This window comes from Sceloporus undulatus, chromosome 2 (assembly GCF_019175285.1).
Source record: "Sceloporus undulatus isolate JIND9_A2432 ecotype Alabama chromosome 2, SceUnd_v1.1, whole genome shotgun sequence".
NCBI lineage: Eukaryota > Metazoa > Chordata > Lepidosauria > Squamata > Phrynosomatidae > Sceloporus > Sceloporus undulatus.
The window spans coordinates 8,500,273-8,517,522 of NC_056523.1; the positions used below are offsets into that span (position 1 = coordinate 8,500,273).

General features: G+C 43.3%; 1 protein-coding gene across 4 annotated transcripts; it reads right to left on the reverse strand.

The window, feature by feature from the left end:
* Positions 1 to 2,698: 2,698 nt before the first annotated feature.
* On the reverse strand, positions 2,699 to 12,149 carry LOC121921822 (oocyte zinc finger protein XlCOF6-like). Of its 4 annotated transcripts, none has more exons than XM_042450420.1 (6): positions 12,044 to 12,149; positions 9,579 to 10,002; positions 8,810 to 8,909; positions 7,836 to 7,915; positions 7,513 to 7,633; positions 2,699 to 6,405 (listed from the first exon to the last, which is right to left on the reverse strand). In XM_042450420.1, the coding sequence occupies exons 2-6, from the start codon at positions 9,900 to 9,902 to the stop codon at positions 4,349 to 4,351; spliced, it is 2,682 nt and encodes an 893-aa protein (XP_042306354.1). In that variant the 5' UTR covers positions 9,903 to 10,002; positions 12,044 to 12,149; the 3' UTR covers positions 2,699 to 4,348. The 4 variants fall into 4 exon arrangements, with proteins under 4 accessions (XP_042306354.1, XP_042306355.1, XP_042306353.1 ...); XM_042450421.1 differs by having other exon boundaries at positions 12,009 to 12,124; XM_042450419.1 differs by having other exon boundaries at positions 12,049 to 12,108.
* Positions 12,150 to 17,250: the final 5,101 nt, after the last annotated feature.

The window sequence follows — 17,250 nt, forward strand, 5'->3', positions numbered from 1 at the left end:
TGCCCCTTTGCAGCTGCTGTCTTCTTCCTCTTCTGCGCACTGCTGTCGTCCAGTCGCTCCTGATTGGCCGAGAGGAAAAGGAAGTGTGGCCCGCAGCGCCTTGTTTACCCTTCCTGTAGTTTTTTGTGGGGTTTTCGATCTACGTGGCCATGTTCCATAAAAGTTTCTTCCTGATGTTTTGCCAGCATCTGTGGCTGGCATCTTCAGAGAATGCTTGCCTTGGAAGGAGTTGGGTATATATATTGTGTGAGCCTGGGAATGCAGGAGTGATTTGCATGCGTCTTGTTCTGTGCTGATGGCCAGCCTCAGGCTGGGAGGCTAATGCAAAAGAGGATTAATGTCTGCTAATTGGTGATCATTATCTGCTGGGAATGCCCCTGACTCTGAATGGTTTCCCATTTGCATTTGCTGAGTCCTTATTTTGCTATTCCTCCGGACTGGTAGCCAAATTTTGTTCACTTTAAGGGTTTCTTCTTTCCAGTTGAAATTATCCAGATGTTTGTGGATTTCAATGGCTTCCCTGTGCATCCTGACATGGTAGCCCAGGATGGTTTGTGGCAATTAGCAGACATTAATCCGTGTTTGCATTAGCTTCCCAGCCTGAGGCCGGCCACCAACACAGAACAACACACATGCAATCACTCCTGCATTCCCAGGCTCACACAGTATATATATACACCCAATTTTTTCCAGGCAAAGCATTCTCTGAAGATGCCAGCCACAGATGCTGGCGAAACGTCAGAAAGAAATTCTGCTAGAACATGGCCACAGAGCCCCCAAAACCCACAAAAAGCCATGGATGCCGGCCATGAAAGCCTTTGTCTTCCTGTTGTCTTTCGGGGACAAAGCGGAGGAACCACGCCTCTATGCAAAAGTCAGACTTCTCCAGTGTTGTGATTGGTTGGGAGTGGAGTGGGCTAACCACACCTACATGGAACCCTCAGGCTGGAGTGTGGCCACGCCTCTATGCAAAAGCTGAGTCATGATTGGATGTGAGCGAAAGAGGCGAACCATGCCCATGTGGAATGACCCACGCTTTTCCCACTGCGTGATTGGGTGGGCCAGCCACGCCCCTATGGAACGTTCAGGCTTTTCAAGGCTAGTGATTGGCCAGGATGCAAGTGGGTTGGCCACACCCCTATGTAACATTCAGTCTTGGTAAAGGGAACACCTGGGGCACATGAGCTGACCCAGAATGCATTGCGCGGCTCCCAAAAATAAGGGTAAGGGTAGGGTATTTTGGGGGGTTTAGGGGACAGAACCCCCTTAAACATGGCTCCAACCCAGAATGCTACGCTTTTGGGAGTTGAGTTAAGGCAGAGGAAGGACTGCAAGGCCGAGAATCCCCAGCCTTGAGTGGAAAATCCAAGCTGGCTCCCTGGAGAGTGGATTCTGGGACCCACAGTCCCCCAAAAAAGGGGGCTTCCCCTTCAAGAAAGGCCTTTCTGAGTGGCTGGGTGTGGATGTTGGGAGCTGCAGTCCCAAAAAAGGGAAATGGGAGTTGCAGTCCCTCAAAGGGGTATTTCTCTGGTTCTTGGTTGGAAGGTAGATATTGGGAGCTCAGTCCCAAAGGGGGGGATTTTTATTAAAGAGCACAGTTTGGGGGTCACTGGTCTAGATAGAGGGAAGTAATTGTCCCACTTTGTTCTGCTCTGGTCAGGCCCCACCTGGAATACCGTGTCCAGTTCTGGGCACTGCAGTTCAAAAGGGACATTGAGAAACTGGAGCGTGTCCAAAAGAGGGTGACTAAGATGATGAAGGGTCTGGAGACCATGTCCTATGAGGAATGACTCAGGGAGCTGGGGATGTTTAGCATGAAGAAGAGACAGTTAAGAAGTGATATGATAGCCCTGTTTAAATATCAGAAGGGATGCCATATCGAAGAGGGAAGAGGCTTTTTCCCCATGGCTCCAGAGACTAGGACAACGAGCAGTGGATTTAAACTGCAGTCCTAGCCTCCATAGCTGTTGGAAACAAGTCTCTTCCCTCTCCAATATGGCATCTCTTCAAATATCTAAGCATGACTATCATGTCCCCTGCTTAATCTTCCTTTCATTAGGCTAAACATCCCCAGCTCCCTAAGCCTCTCCTCATAGGGCATGGTTTCCAGACCTTCCTCCATTTTGGTTGCCCTCCTCTGGACATGTTCCAGCTTGTCAACATCTTCTTGAATTGAAGTGCTTAGAACGGGATGCAAGTGAGGCCGACCAAAGCAGAATACAGCGATGCTATAACGTCCCTTGATCTAGACACTCTCCTCCTATTGAGGCAACGAAGAATCGTGTCGGCTCTCTTGGTTGCCACATCACACTGTTGACTCACATTCAACTTGTGGTCTACTACAACTCCTAGATCCCATTTACATGAACTGTTATCAAGCAAGGTATCTCCCACCCTATATCTCTGCATTTCATTTTTAACAGAGGCCCAATCTGGAACAGAGTGGAATAGAGCAGCGATTTCTTTGTATGGCCCTCAAGAAACCATGGCCTCCACAGAATGATGTGCCCTTTATGTCAAAAAGTTTGGTATCTCTCTCCTCCATCCCACAATGGCCTTCTTGGCTTACTGGACATTACAAGCACCGTCAGCCCCTCTGTAGCCACACTTTCAGCCATTCACAGCTTGAAAATATTTTAAAAGAAATATTACATAACTACTATCCTATAATTTGCAATACTGTATGTTATTACTTGGAGTGAAGAGCAATGAACCCCTTTGTACAGTCAGACCTCCATATTCACAGGGGATCTGTTTCAGACCCCACTGCGAATACCAAAATCCACACCTGTTTGAGTCCAATAAAAATTAATGGCAGCATGACATGCAGGCATATACACACGCCACCATTAAGGAAAACAGGCTTGCCATTCATGGATGGTTAAATCTGTGGATAGCAAGTCCACTGATAAGGAGGGTGGACTTTAATTCTTTACTGTATTTATTGTTTGGCACTTGAATAATTGAGTGAATAGTTTTCCTCAGTTCTACCCAGGTCCAATGAATCCTTTCTTGGCCACCTTTTCCCCCGGCATTTTTGTTTCCGTCCACTCCCTGATTCAATGAGTGGCTTTGAGGAATATGGTGGGGTACACCTGTCTGTTTAGAGCTGATTCGTTTAACAAAATCCATGCCCTTGTTATGTCTAAACAGAAGTACATTGCACAGAACTTCTTTGCAATGCTTTCCTGTATGTAACATTGCTTATCCACTGCTAGGCATTTGCATAAGCATGTTGGAAGTTTTCCAAATTGTTCCCTTCACCAAATTTCCTTTTCTCTTGGTTCCTACCTCTCCTTACTCCACACACTCTTCGAGCCAAAATACACAAGTAGCTAAATTCACATGCTTACAGGTGATTTGTATATTATCCAACTGAAATCAGTGGATCATTCCTCAATAGCTTTTGAAGCTTCAGTACTACATACCAAATTTTAATCAACAAGATGTTTGAAAGGTGACCAAATGGCATCCATGCTGGAGACAATGGCAGAGAGGAGAAAACAGGAGAGATACAGGAGAGACTGTCGTATGAGTTATAATGTGCAGGACAGCCTTCCCCAATCTGAAAGTTTCCAGACATGTTGAAGTCCCAATGTCCTCTTGGAAAATTGCATTATTTGTTTTCTAGACCATCTAGAGGAAAAAGTTCAGGTGGGGAAGACACCTTTAAAGTACAAAAAGAGTACAGTCAGTCCTCCATATCCATGGATTCTTTATCCATGGATTCAACCATCCAGGATCAAAAATACAGTGTGTCCTTGTTTTCCGCTGGGGTTTGGTTTCAGAATCCCCCGTCAATAACAAAATCTGTGGATGCTCAAGTCCCATTAAATATAACGGTGGAGCAAAATTCCCAAATTATAAGCATCTGAATGCTTTTTCACTTGTGTGTGTGTTGCCTGAAGACTAGTGAAGGTTATCTCCTTACAAACTCCATGCAGTTAAATGGCTTCTCTCCTGTGTGAGTTGCTTGATGATGATGATGATGCTTTAGACCAGTGATAGCTCTTTCCACTCAGGAGTTATTTAAAGGATTTCACCCGCTGTATGAGTTGCCTGATGACGAGTGAGGTTTGTCTTTCAACTGAAACTCTTTCCACACTTCAAGTATTTAAATGGTTCCCGCTCTGTGTGAATTGTTTGATGACCAGTGAGGTCTTTCTTCTGAAAGAAGCTCTTTCCACACTCCAAGCATTTACAGTGAGCCCTCCCTATCCTTGGATTATTTATCCATGGATTCAAGCATCAAAGGTTTGAAAATATTTTTAAAATATACAAATTCCAATAAGCAAACCTTGATTATGGCATTTTACATAAGGAACATCATTTTACTGTGCCATTGTATTTACTGGAACTTGAGTATCCACAGATTTTGGTATCCATGGGGAGTCCCGGAACCAAACCCCAGAGGATACCAAGGGCCCACTGTAAATGGTTTTTCCCCTGTGTGAGCTGCTTGGTGATGAGTGAGGACTTTCTTCTGACAGAAGCTCTTTCCACACTCCACATACTTAAATGGTTTTTCATCAGTGTGAATTGCTTGATGACGAGTGAGGGTTTTCTTGTGACGGAAGCTTTTTCCACACTCCACACAGTTAAATGGTTTCCCTGCTGTGTGAGTTGCTTGATGGCGACTGAGATACATCTCTAGACTGAAGCTTTTTCCACACTCCAAACATTTAAATGGCTTCTCTCCTGTATGATTTGCTTGATGACCAGTCAGTTGTATCTTCTGACAGAAGCTCTTTCCACATTCTGTGCACTTAAATGGCTTCTCAACAGTGTGAGTTGCTTGATGACGAGTGAGGGCTTTCTTCTGACAGAAACTCTTTCCACACTCCATGCAGTTAAATTGTTTTTCACCAGTGTGAATTGCTTTATGACAAGTGAGGGCTTTCTTCTGACAGAAGCTCTTTCCACACTCCACACAGTTAAACGATTTCCCTGCTGTGTGAGTTGCTTGATGACGACTGAGATACATCTTTAGACTGAAGCTTTTTCCACACTCCAAACATTTAAATGGCTTCTCCCCTGTATGATTTGCTTGATGACCAGTTAGTTGTATCTTCTGACCAAAGCTCTTTCCACATTCTACACACTTAAATGGCTTTACACCAGTGTGAGTTGCTTGATGACGAGTGAGGTGTAATTTTCCACTTAACATCTTCCCACATTCTAGGCATTTAAACAGTTTATCTTTAGTGTGAATTGTCTGATGAGAAGTCAAGTTATTCTTTTGATAGAAACTCTTTCCACACTCCATGCATTTAAATGGCATCTCACCAGTGTGAGTTGCTTGATGATGAGTGAGGCTTTTCTTGTGACAGAAGCTTTTCCCACACTCCACACAGTTAAATGGTTTCCCTGCTGTGTGAGTTGCTTGATGGCGACTGAGATACATCTTTAGACTAAAGTTTTTTCCACACTCCAAACATTTAAATGGCTTCTCCCCTGTATGAGTTGCTTGATGACCAGCCAGCTGTGTCTTCTGACCAAAGCTCTTTCCACATTGTACACACTTAAATGGCTTCTCATCAGTGTGAGTCCCCTGATGACGTGTGAGATGTAATTTCCGACTGAACATCTTCCCACATTCTAGGCATTTAAATGGTTTACCTTCAGTGTGAATTGTTTGATGAGAAGTGAATCTATTCTTTTGACTGAAACTCTTTCCACACTCCATGCACTTAAATGGCTTCTCACCAGTGTGAACTGCTTGATGACGAGTGAGGGCTTTCTTCTGACAGAAGCTCTTTCCACACTCCACACAGCTAAATGGTTTCCCTGCTGTGTGAGTTGCTTGATGACGAGTGAGATACATTTTTAGACTAAAGCTTTTTCCACACTCTAAGCATTTAAATGGCTTTTCCCCTGTGTGAATTGCTTGATGACCAGTCAGTTGTAGCTTCTGACAGAAGCTCTTTCCACACTCCTTGCACTTAAATGGCTTCTCATCAGTGTGTGTCGCTTGATGACGAGTAAGACGTACCTTTCGACTGAAGCTCTTTCCACACTCCAAGCATTTAAATGGCTTTTTCCTTGTGTAAGTTGCTTGATGACCAGTCAGTTTTCTCCCAGCGTGAGAGGCACGATGATATGTAAGGTGCAACTTCTGACTGAAGCTTTTCCCACACTCCAAGCATCTAAAGGGTTTCTCCCTTGTGTGAGGTAACTGATGGCAAGTGAGGTTTGCCTTCTGACAGAAACCCTTTCCACACTCCAAGCATTTTAATGGCTTCTCTCCTGAATGCACTGATTGAAGAGTAAAACATTTTCCACACTTCAAGCATTTAAAGGGTTTCTTCCCTGTGCGAGTTGCTTGATGGCATGTGAGATTTTCCTTCCGAATGAAAGTCTTTCCACAATCCAAGAATTTAAATGGTTTCTCCCCCATCTCAGTTGCTTGACAGCGAGGCAAATGTGAAAAAAAGGTGGAAAAGGTTATTAGATTAAAATCCCATCAAACAGTTCAAAACTACACAAACTGCAATATGCATTTTTGTCAAGATAGGAGCCTCAATATACACTTCTTTCTATATTGACTGTTAACTGAAGAAACATTTGTTTTGTCTTTGCTCCAAAAACTATACCAAAAGGGAAAGATTGGAATAAATAATGTCTAAACTAGGGGGAAATACAGCTGTTTGTTTAGCCTAACTCCCTCTGCACTCCACTGTACTGCTTTTTATTTCTGATAAAAGAAGGGTAAAAGCGCTCTCCTGGAATCTTCCAGGGCAGAAACTCACCTTCTAAACAGGATATACAACCCAGTTGTTTTAAAGCAGATTTAGCAATTCCTAGTTTTGCTTGTTCCTTTGGCCCAAAACCTGCAAAAATTGCCCATGCTTGTTCTAAACATGAATACACTGCAGAAATGACACTTTTGATTTAATTCTAAAGGCACGTTACAATTTTCATCTAATCTTAAATGATGCTGAATATTCCTACAACCACAATTTTGAAGGTTTGGAACTAAAGTACAGGCGGTATTTAAAAAATGATGACATACAGGTACATAGACCATGATTTTGAGATCTCTCTCTTTCAGACACTCACTTCATTTTGATTAAAAGTTATCCCTTCCATTTTGGCTTCTTTTCTCATGATGTTTAATTTCTCTCTGTTGGATGTAGCAGGGGCAGGAGGCAAACCCTCCATTTTTTACATTGCTTCACAAGCATGACCCCAACAGTTAGGCACTACTAGGAATCTTCTGTCTCAGCGAATAATGTGAAGTTTGTCTGCAGTTGGGTAAAAACTACACACTGCAGCAAGGCTGTGCTTAAATATATCCCGGACTGATTGAGCTAAATTGATGTAAAGTTGCGAGGATGAATCTATTTGAAAAGGTCCTGTCTACGATCCTAGGGCCATTAATCATCAACATTTTTTATCAATGACTCAGACACCAGGGTGGATGGAGCCCTTATCATGTTTGCACATGACATAAAAACTGATTTTAGGATTTGTAAACTGATTTGACCAATGCTAAGAAAGAGGCCACCTTACCTAGAAAAGATAAAATCCTTAAATTCTCCTCCATTACTTCCTGATGAAGTGCCCTCTGGCCTGGATCGAGTAGGGCCCACTCCTCCGCAGCGAAATCCACAGCCACATCTTCAAAGCTCACCTGACAAAAGACACATTGTCTGTAAGCAGAGGACGGAAAATCACTCACATAAGAAAACTAGGCAGTTTGTGACTGGCATCTTTAGAAAGAGCATTAACTGTGGACATCTCAGATGGAATGAATGGAAAATAGAGAAGTTTGGTCAGGGCCATGTGGAGGTGACATGGTGAACTTTTCCTTTCTAGGTGATCTTGTAGCTTACCTGATCCAGTCTCGCAGAAGCTCTTCTTAGTACAGAAACATGAAGAGATGAACTAGTGCCTTCTGCCTGTGTTCCATTGTCTGCAAAAAAGAGAAAAAACCACAGAGAGGGTTACTGCCTGTTCTCTCTTTCTTAATCAAATCTTTCTCTGTTGGTGCAGCTTTGGCCAGTGTAATGTAATGGTTTGAGTGCTGGACTAGGACTGAGGATTCAAACTTCCACATGGCGACAGAAAACCACTGGGTGCCCATTGGCAAGTCACATGCTTTCAGCCTGAGAGGGAAGCAAAGGCAAACACACCCACTTTGAACACATTTTGCCCAGAAATCCCCATGATATGGTGGCCTTAGGGTTGCCAGAAGTCAGAAATGACTTGAAGGAACCCAGCAATACAGCAAAGGAATATCCACCATCACAAACACTCTGAAAGGAGAAGAATCAATGTTTCCTTGAGGTCGACACAGATACCCAAATAATACACTATCTATCTATCTATCTATCTATCTATCTATATATATATATATATACACACACACACACACACACACACACACACACACATATATATATATAGAGAGAGAGAGAGAATGAATGAATGAAAAAGCCTGGGAAGAACTAAATAGTTACACAATGTTAACAGACTGGGATGGAGGAGACTGAAATGTGTGGGGTAAGGGAACAGAATTAACTGCCAAAAAATTTCCTTAAGGCGATGTTCAGTGGGCAAGGAATGTTGACTGACTCTTCCCAAGAGGAAAGCAGAAGGTGAGGGGTGAGAAAGAAGAAAGAATGTAGTGTCTTTGGCCTGGATACGAAATGATAACATGGGTGTTCCTTTTTTTTCTCCTTAAACACTGAAGGTTCAAAGCAATGGTTAGAACACATAAGCTGTCAGAACTGCAACCCACAAGCCCAGACATTTCTGATTTGCTCAAGAAGTAGTCAGGCAAGCAAAGGATCCCATTAGCCCTTACCAATTGTAACAGATGCCCCATCTCCATCCTGGACTATCATCTTCGTCTTCAAAGGCGGCTTCTCCCCCTCAGTGGTCTTATGTGCAAAAGAGTCCAGCATCTGAAGAAGTGGCAAGGATTAGAAAAAAGAAAATTCTGGTCCAAAACACACTGCAGAAATAAGCCGCTTCAAGACTGCTCTAACTGCCCTGGCTCAATGCTAGGGAATCCTGGGAACTGTAGTTTTGTGAGACATTAAATCTCTGTCAGAAAGAGCTCTAGGGCCATAATAAACTACAATTCCCAGGATTCCCTAGCATTAAGTCGGGGCAGTTAAAGCAGTCTCAAACTGCATTATTTCTGCAGTATATTTTGGACCTCTGTTTCAGTAAAAAAAAGAGTCTGGGTTTTGTTTGTGGTCTTCCATTTCAAGTACTAAACAGGGCTGACCCTGCTTAGCTTATAAGATCAGACAAGATCTGGCATGGCAACCGTAGATGTGAAACGAATTTGGGCACCTTTGTAGACCACAAGCTTAACATGAGATAGCAAGGCAATGAGGAGGCCCAAAAGGTCGGCGTAAATAAAAGCTGCAGTAGGAATTTAACTAGATGGCCCTCACAGACCTTTCCAATCATAAGATTCTATGTAAATAACAGGAGAAGACAAGGTCTGGGTGGGGCATCCCCACTTTGACGGCATCTAAAAATGTGGAAAAGTCTTTGGAAATTTTACAAAACTCTAAAATCATCATTCCTTGCTTGAAACCACTGATACCAATCTCTCTCACCTCCTGCTTTTCCTGCTTCTTCTCCTCTTCTTGGCTCAGGAGGAAACCTTCTGCCAAAGCCACCGCCTGGGAACTGGTCTCTGGGCAACACTCTCTCACCCAGCTCCCCATCTCTGAGGGAAGGACAGCAAGGAACTGCTCCAGGATCACCAGGTCCAGCATCTCAGCCTTGGTGTGTCGCTCTGGCTTCAGCCACTGACAGCAGAGATTGTGGAGCTGGCTGCAAACCTCTCGAGGACCCAGAGTCTCCTCGTAGCAGGACTGCCTGAAATGCTGTTGCTGGACATCTGAACTGAGTGTATCTCCTGTTGTGCTCGTCTCCATAATTCTTTCCCAGAATGCTCCACTCCTTTCAGCTCGAATGGCACACAAAGGTTTTTCTAACTCAGGCCCAGCTGATTTTCCATCTGGGCTCCTAGGCTGCCTTCAAAATAATAATTGTTATTATTATTATTTGTACCCTGCCTTTTCCAGGAGACCGAGTCGGCTTACACAGATACACATAATACAGCATAATAATCACTATAAACAAAGTAACATACTTTTAAATCCCCTCTATCCCGTTAAAATGATCCAAAAAACTTATATATAACAAAAACTTACACAATAACATTAAAATCCTTAAAATCAATTAAAACCATTAAGACAGTCATGGCAGGGCTTCATGGGTTACAGCCAGGGCAATCCATAATATTAGGTTCAATCTTATGTACAGTCAGTCAGGAAAGGCCTGTCGGAAGAGATCTGTCTTGACAGCTTTTTTGAAGCTGTCAAGATTTGATATGGTATGACAGATCTCTTCCAAGAGGCCGTTCTATAAATTAGTAGCAGCCGATGAGAAAGTCCTCTGGCCAACCTAGTCTTAGTAGGTTGCAATAGCTTCTTCCCAGAGGAGCTGAACGTGTGGAGCAGATTGTAAGGAGGAAGGCATTCCCCGCAAAGAGGATGGACCCAAGACATGTAGGGCTTTAAAAGGTAATAACCAACACCTTGTTCTGAATAGGCAGCCAGTGGAGAGATTTTAAAATAGGTGTTGTGTGGTCACTTCTGGATCGACCAGTGACCTACCTGGCTGCCATATTTTGGTTTAATTGGAGTTTCTGAACTAGGCAGAAGGGTAGCCCCAAGTAAACTGCACTGCGGAAGATGTGAGGTTACTAGCGCATGTGCCACCGTTTTCAGGTCCTCTAACTCCAGGAAGGGTTGCAGCAGTCGTATCAGCCAAAGCTGATAACAAGCCCTCCTGGCTGTCACATCTGTCTGGGTTGACAACTGGAAAGATGGGTCCAGGAGTACTTCCAAGCTGTAAACACTTCCCTTTAGAGGAAGTGTGACCCTGTCCAGGACCGGTCCTCATATCTCCATACCCAGAGTAGCGTTTCCTACAATGAGTACGTCTGTCTTATCTGGATACAGCTTCAAAAAGGACGATGACATATTGGGCACATCACTTTCTCTCAGCCTCAGGGGATGAGCATGGCAAACCCCCTCTGAAGAAGCTTGCCAAGGAAACCCCATGAAGAATGGTTGAAGAAACACTCCCCTCTTCTCTACCAGCTTTTGTCTGAAGGCTAAGACTGACAAAATTACTGGGCCTAGAAAGGAAAACGGATGATCAAAACCTTGATTTATACCCTGCCTTTCCCCTAAGCTTCAGACTCTAGGCAGTTTACAAATGGCAAACCTGTTGAGCAGAGTTGGTGCGTTTAAACCAGGTTGGTTTAGAATCGTAGAGTTGGAAGAGACCACTAGGGCCATCCAGTCCAACCCCCTTCTGCCATGCAGGAAATCCCAATCAAAGGATCCCTGACAGATGGCCATCCAGCCTCTGTTTGAAGACCTCCAAGGAAGGAGACTCCACTACACTCCGAGGAAGGAGTGTGTTCCACTGTCAAACAGCCCTTACTGTCAGGACTCTCAGGAGGTTCTTCCTAATGTTGAGGTGGAATCTCTTTTCTTATAGTTTGCATCCATTGTTCTTGGTCCTGTTCTCTGGAGCAGCAGAAAACAAGCTTGCTCCCTCCTCAACATGACATCCCTTCAAGTTAAACAGAGCTATATATCACCTCTTAACCTTTCTCGTCTCCATGCTAAACAATTCCCAGCTCCCTGATCGCTCCTCATAGGGCTTCATGGCTTCCAGACCCTTCACCATTTTAGTCACCGCCCTTTTGTCCTTTTTGAAGTGTGGGTGCCCAGAACTGGACACAATATCCCGATGGGGCCTGACCAAAGCAGAATATAGTGGTACTATTACTTCTCTTGAGTCTAGAACAACGATAACTTTTATTGATGCAGCCTAAAATCACATTGGCCTTGTTAGCTGCCGCATCACATTGTTGACTCATGTTCAACTTGTGGTCTACTTGGACTCCCAGATCCCTTTCACACGTAGAAGTCTCCTTAAGGCAGGTGTCCCCCATCCTATACCTGTGCCTTTGGTTCTTCCGCCCTCAGTGCCGTACCTTACATTTCTCTGTGTTGAATTTCCTTCCCAAAAGGGCAGCCAGACTGGAGACTAAGAGGCAGCACAGCTGACCTCTCCTGAAGGCCGCTCTAGGAAGACTCCCCGACTCTATAGCAGGAAGGGGCGGGACCGCCTCTCTGGAAAACCCTCCCTTTTCCCCTCTAGGAATCCCTTCTCGTTTGTTTTAACCCATGGTTTCCCAATCTCTGGCCCTCCAGATTTTCCCTTTTTTAAGGACTTCAGCCCCCAGAAGCCTCAGCCCTCTTGGCCCACGGTTTGGGATTCTGGGAGCTGAAGTCCACAGACACCTGGAAGCCTAGTTTGGGACTTACTGCCCCTTAACCCTTAGAATTAGAAAACCAAGCAGTAATCTTCTCTCTTCCTCTGGGAAAGTGGGGCAGCTTCCCTCAACTGGAGATGTTGAAGCACTATTCCCCAGCACTGTGATAGTTATATTTAATTATTGTCCTACGCATTGTAATATAAATACTGTACACTCATCCTTTCCTCCACAATCACAGCTTTGATATTTGCGGATTTGATTAATATGTTCTCTCTAGGAATACCTAGGTCCTCCAGAGCAACTCTATGGTCAACTTTAACTAAAAGTCGCACTGAAGGGCCTAGAGATTCCTAGAAAGAACACTCCACTAGGCCTTTGTAGCTCCTCCAGCGCAATACTATGGTCAATGTCTGGCAGATGTTGACCACAGAGTTGCACTGGAGGACCTAGACATTCCTAGAGAGGGGTTCTCTCAGGTTAAAAAAGTACTATTTGCAGTTTTTCCACTTTCATGGGGATCCTGTGCCCCTAATCACAGCAAATGTGGAGGCAGGACAAGTGTATTATGTTCCCCGTTAACAGTTCTCAGAAAACACTTGGAAAGATTCAGACATGAATGCCAAAGGAATACAGTTAGAGGCAAGAAATGGCATGAGGCTGTTGCCAAGCAGGCCAATCTGTTTGCTGTTTTCAGGGCTGTCTGTCTGAGTAAGGAGAAAGATAGAGAAATCTCTGGAAACTCAACAGTAGTACAACTGAAGAGCTGGGATTGGGGAGCAACTGAAGGGAGAAAAGGAGGTGTAGCCCAAGGCAGTGGCGGCGTCTCTAGGGTTGGGGTCCCCCCCCCCCCCCTCCACTGACTTCCTCCCATTTCACACCAGGTAGAATCCTTAGTAATGCTCTTTTCTACTAATGTTACTCTAAGTATTTGAAGGGGTGTCACATTGAGGAGGGAGCAAGCTTGTTTTCTGCTGCTCCAGAGAAAAGGACCTGGAGCAATGGATGCAAACTGCAGGAAAAGAGATTCCAGCTCAACATTAGGAGGAACTTCCTGACAGTAAGGGCTGTTCGACAGTGGAACACACTCCCTTGGAATGTAGTGGAGTCTCCCTCCTTGGAGGTCTTCAAACGGAGGCTGGATGGCCATCTGTCGGGGATGCTTTGATTGTGAGTTCCTTCATGGCAGAATGTGGTTGGACTGGATGGCCCTTGGGGTCTCTTCCAACTCTATGATTTTATTATTCTACGCATAAATCATAATTCCCATATACCACTGAATGTAATGCTAATAGATCTGACACAATAGTTATTATTTGCTTTGTACCTTCTTTAGTGTTGTAACCTGCCCCGATTCCTTGTGACTGGCTGGGCTATAAATAAATATTATTATAAACAACAAGCAAAATTAAAATTATTGCTTCAAATTACAATATCATATGCACAACTCAATTAAAAAAAATTACAGTTTTGAATTTTGAAATTTTAATTTAAAAAAAAAATCTGGAACCACTCCTTTCTCCTTCCAGAGCTTCTGCCCCACTCCCACCGCCTCTTAAAGCATTTTAAAGGGAATACGTAGTATGAATGCCACAGAATGTTTCTACCAAAATGTACGTGAGGAGCAGTGGTGTCACCCCCCCCTTTAGGGTGTCTCCCAGTGCGGTCCATACACACACACCTCGCATCTCCGCAGTGATGCTCTGGCCCAAGAACCAGCCCTCCATCACTCCTCTATGGCCCTAACATTAAATTATTATCAAAAGGGTCGTTTTAGGTAAGCAGTACAGAGGGGGCCCTCCAGCACAGCAGTAGCCACACCACATTTGACCATCCAGTGAGGGAAGTCGAAAGCACTTAGCTGGAACAATAATCCCATCACAGAAGAGTGATAGAGAAAAACCAAACCTACAGCTTGTTTGGATACTCCAGACAATGGAAGTTGTCTTCCAGAATTGGGACACACATCACTCCATCCTATGGAATCCTGGGATTTGTAGTTTGTTGTGGTGCCAGGGCTGGTCTTTGAAATCTCAGGCATAAGAGAGGCAAAAGGCATGGGCTGCATCTACACTGGAGAAATAATCTGGTTTGAGATCACTTTAACTGCCTCGGCTGAATGCTATGGAATTCTGGGAATGGTGGTTTGTTCCAGCACCACAGTTCTTCCATGGTGCTGACAAATGGGATCTTGTTCCCAGTCATGATTGGGTCATTTAGGGGGAGGGATTAAGGTCTCAAATCAACCAAATAATGCTGAAGTTGTACTGTACTGTCCAAAGACTATACAATAAAAAGTAGACCTCAGATCCTGAGGTCTCTGTAAAGGCAGTCCTCAGTCTCAAATATCACAGCAATCCCTCCAAAGACAACTGCCTTTGATGAGAAACTTGACGGTGAAGGTTGGAGTCCATTGGGATCTTGTGGTTCACTTCCACAGACTGTGGAAAAGGAGTTGAGAAATTGGTGACTACTCTGCATCTTGTAAGATTCGTTTGTGGGAATTTACACATACCCTTCAGCCACTGAGGAAGACTATTGGCTGAAACGCATTTGGCAGGATATAATGGTGGATTGTAAACCACAAGATACCAAAGGATTCCATCCTTCCCCATCAAGTTTCTCATCACAGTTGTTTTCAGAAGGATTGTTGTGATATTTGAGACTGATGATTGTTTACTCATCCCTCCGACCTTTGCAGTTTTATTTGCAGATTTGATTAATACACTTTCTCTAGGAATCTCTAGGTCCTCCATAATTTTACCAAGTGCAGATGCATATCATCCAAGTGCAATGGGCCACTCAAATGACATTGTTTTTTTTTTTGGGGGGGGGGGTCAGGCTATGAGGCTGTGTGCTAGAAGAGTTTATTCCTGATGTTTCACCAGCAGCTGTGGCTGGCATCTTCTTCAAATGACATTGTTTACCTCCATTTTAAGATCTTTCTTTCCTGGGGCAAAGGAAATGGGCCTACACAAGGCTCTTGGGGCAGTGAGTTACCTGGCCGAACTGGGAATTGAACCCTGGTTTCCAGAGTCATAACTCCTTCTCCTTTTGTGTCATGTCTTCCTAGATTGTAATCCTGAGGGCAGGGAACTGTCAAATTAACAATCTGTCAACCATTCTGAGAGTCTTTGTGGTTGAAGAGCACGGTATAAATGTACTCTAAATATATAAAAATACATCAGTGATACTTTATTGGCAACCGAAATGCACAATATATTTATTGCAAGCTTTCGAAAGTATATTGTGCATTTCGGTTGGCCAATGAAGGTATCACTGATGGATTTTTGTTTGTGTTTGTTAAATGGCCAACACAGGTACCCCTACATGTTTTCTAAATAAATAAATAAATAAATAAATAAAAATCAACTCATTGGACTTTTCTCTTAACATGGCTTAACTCGCACACGGATTAAGAGTGAAGTTAATCCTACCATTATTGTTTTGATTATTTCAGAATTTAAGGATTTGTTAGGGTGGATGGCTCTTCCTTTGGCAGATTAAGTAACATTCAAAGGCCCACTATGGGAAAGGAACACAGCTGCTGCATCATGCCTGCCCTTGAGAGTTGGGAGAGAGAAGATTCTCAACTGAAGAGCTGAGATTGAAAGAAGTATAAGGAAGGATGGCTCCAGATCAGGAATAGAATGGGGCAGGAGAGTGACTTGTTTGCTTAGCCCTGAAGCAGCCATTGTCCATTGCAGATGTCAGGACCTTTAGGCCTGAAAGTATCCCCCACACTGTTGTAGCTTTCTTAAGAAGAGGAGGTGGTTTGTGACTCTTTTCAGTCTCCTATTGATTTAATTCAGCATGGTAGTTCATAATTTTATTCAAATCAGAAATTTTATACAATTTCTACTGGATGTTATTTTATAAAACACAGTATCACATATTATTATTTGTGAAAAGGCACAATGAACCCCTTCATAATCCTTTAGTGTGTTTATTGTGGCTGAAAAAGTACTAGGCACTTGGGAAATTAAGTGAATTTTTTTCCTCAATCACCCCATTTCCTCCTCTTTTGGATCCCTTCTCTTCCCCCCCCCCCCCCACACACACTTCTGTTTTCATCCACTCCATGATTCAGTGGGTCACATACATTTGAGGGATTTGGTGAGGCTGGACCTATTAATTTGAGGCCAGAAGAGTCATTTAAATCCATGTCCTCTCCATGACTACTCAGAAGTATATCCCAACAAAACCTGTTTTCAATCCCTTAGCGTACTTAGTATTACACACTCAGTGTTAGGCACTTAAATAATTATGCTGAGAATTTTCCTCACTGACCCCTTCCTGTTCACTCCTGTAGCTCACCAGCCTTTATCATCATTCCTTATTAACTTTTAATGAACAAGATATTTGAGCCAATCTTGTGGAAGTCGCAATAATAAAATGTGTCCCTATAGTCAGTGATGACAACTTTTTTTGCTGTTCTCGGTAAAATCCCTCTTCCTGATAACAACTTTAAAATAACATATCATTTAATGACAATTCACCCAACTAAATGATATCAATTATTAATGTTACTGGCAATGATTTCATCCCCCCAATTTCTAACACTGAATATTCTTGAATTAATTTTCAAAGCTAACATTCTAAATCCCAGTAAATCTAAATCTAAGCCCCAGATCTGGGGAAAGAACGGGATACAAATAAATAAATAAATAATAATAATAATAATAATAATAATAAATGAGGTAACTACCAACTGGCCTGCAACAGATAGAAACATCATCTACATTCTGTTGGGATTTTGATATGAATAATTAATAGGCTTGACTTTCATAGTCACTTCTGGTTGCTGCTAATAGTTTACCCTCTTTTACATATATTTGGGCACATAGATTTAACTCCAAGAATATTTTGTTAAAAGTGTAACATACAAAAGAGACTCTGGCGGGATACAAACCGCCATATAGTAC

Bases quoted from the DNA above. Each gene is read 5' to 3' on its own strand.
- LOC121921822 (XM_042450419.1), bottom strand. The intron at 8,910-9,578 runs GTGAGAGAGATT...CCACTTCTTCAG, and splicing joins AGAAGCAGGAAAAGCAGGAG to ATGCTGGACTCTTTTGCACA. The intron at 7,916-8,809 runs GTAAGGGCTAAT...TCTTTTTTGCAG, and splicing joins TGGGGCATCTGTTACAATTG to ACAATGGAACACAGGCAGAA.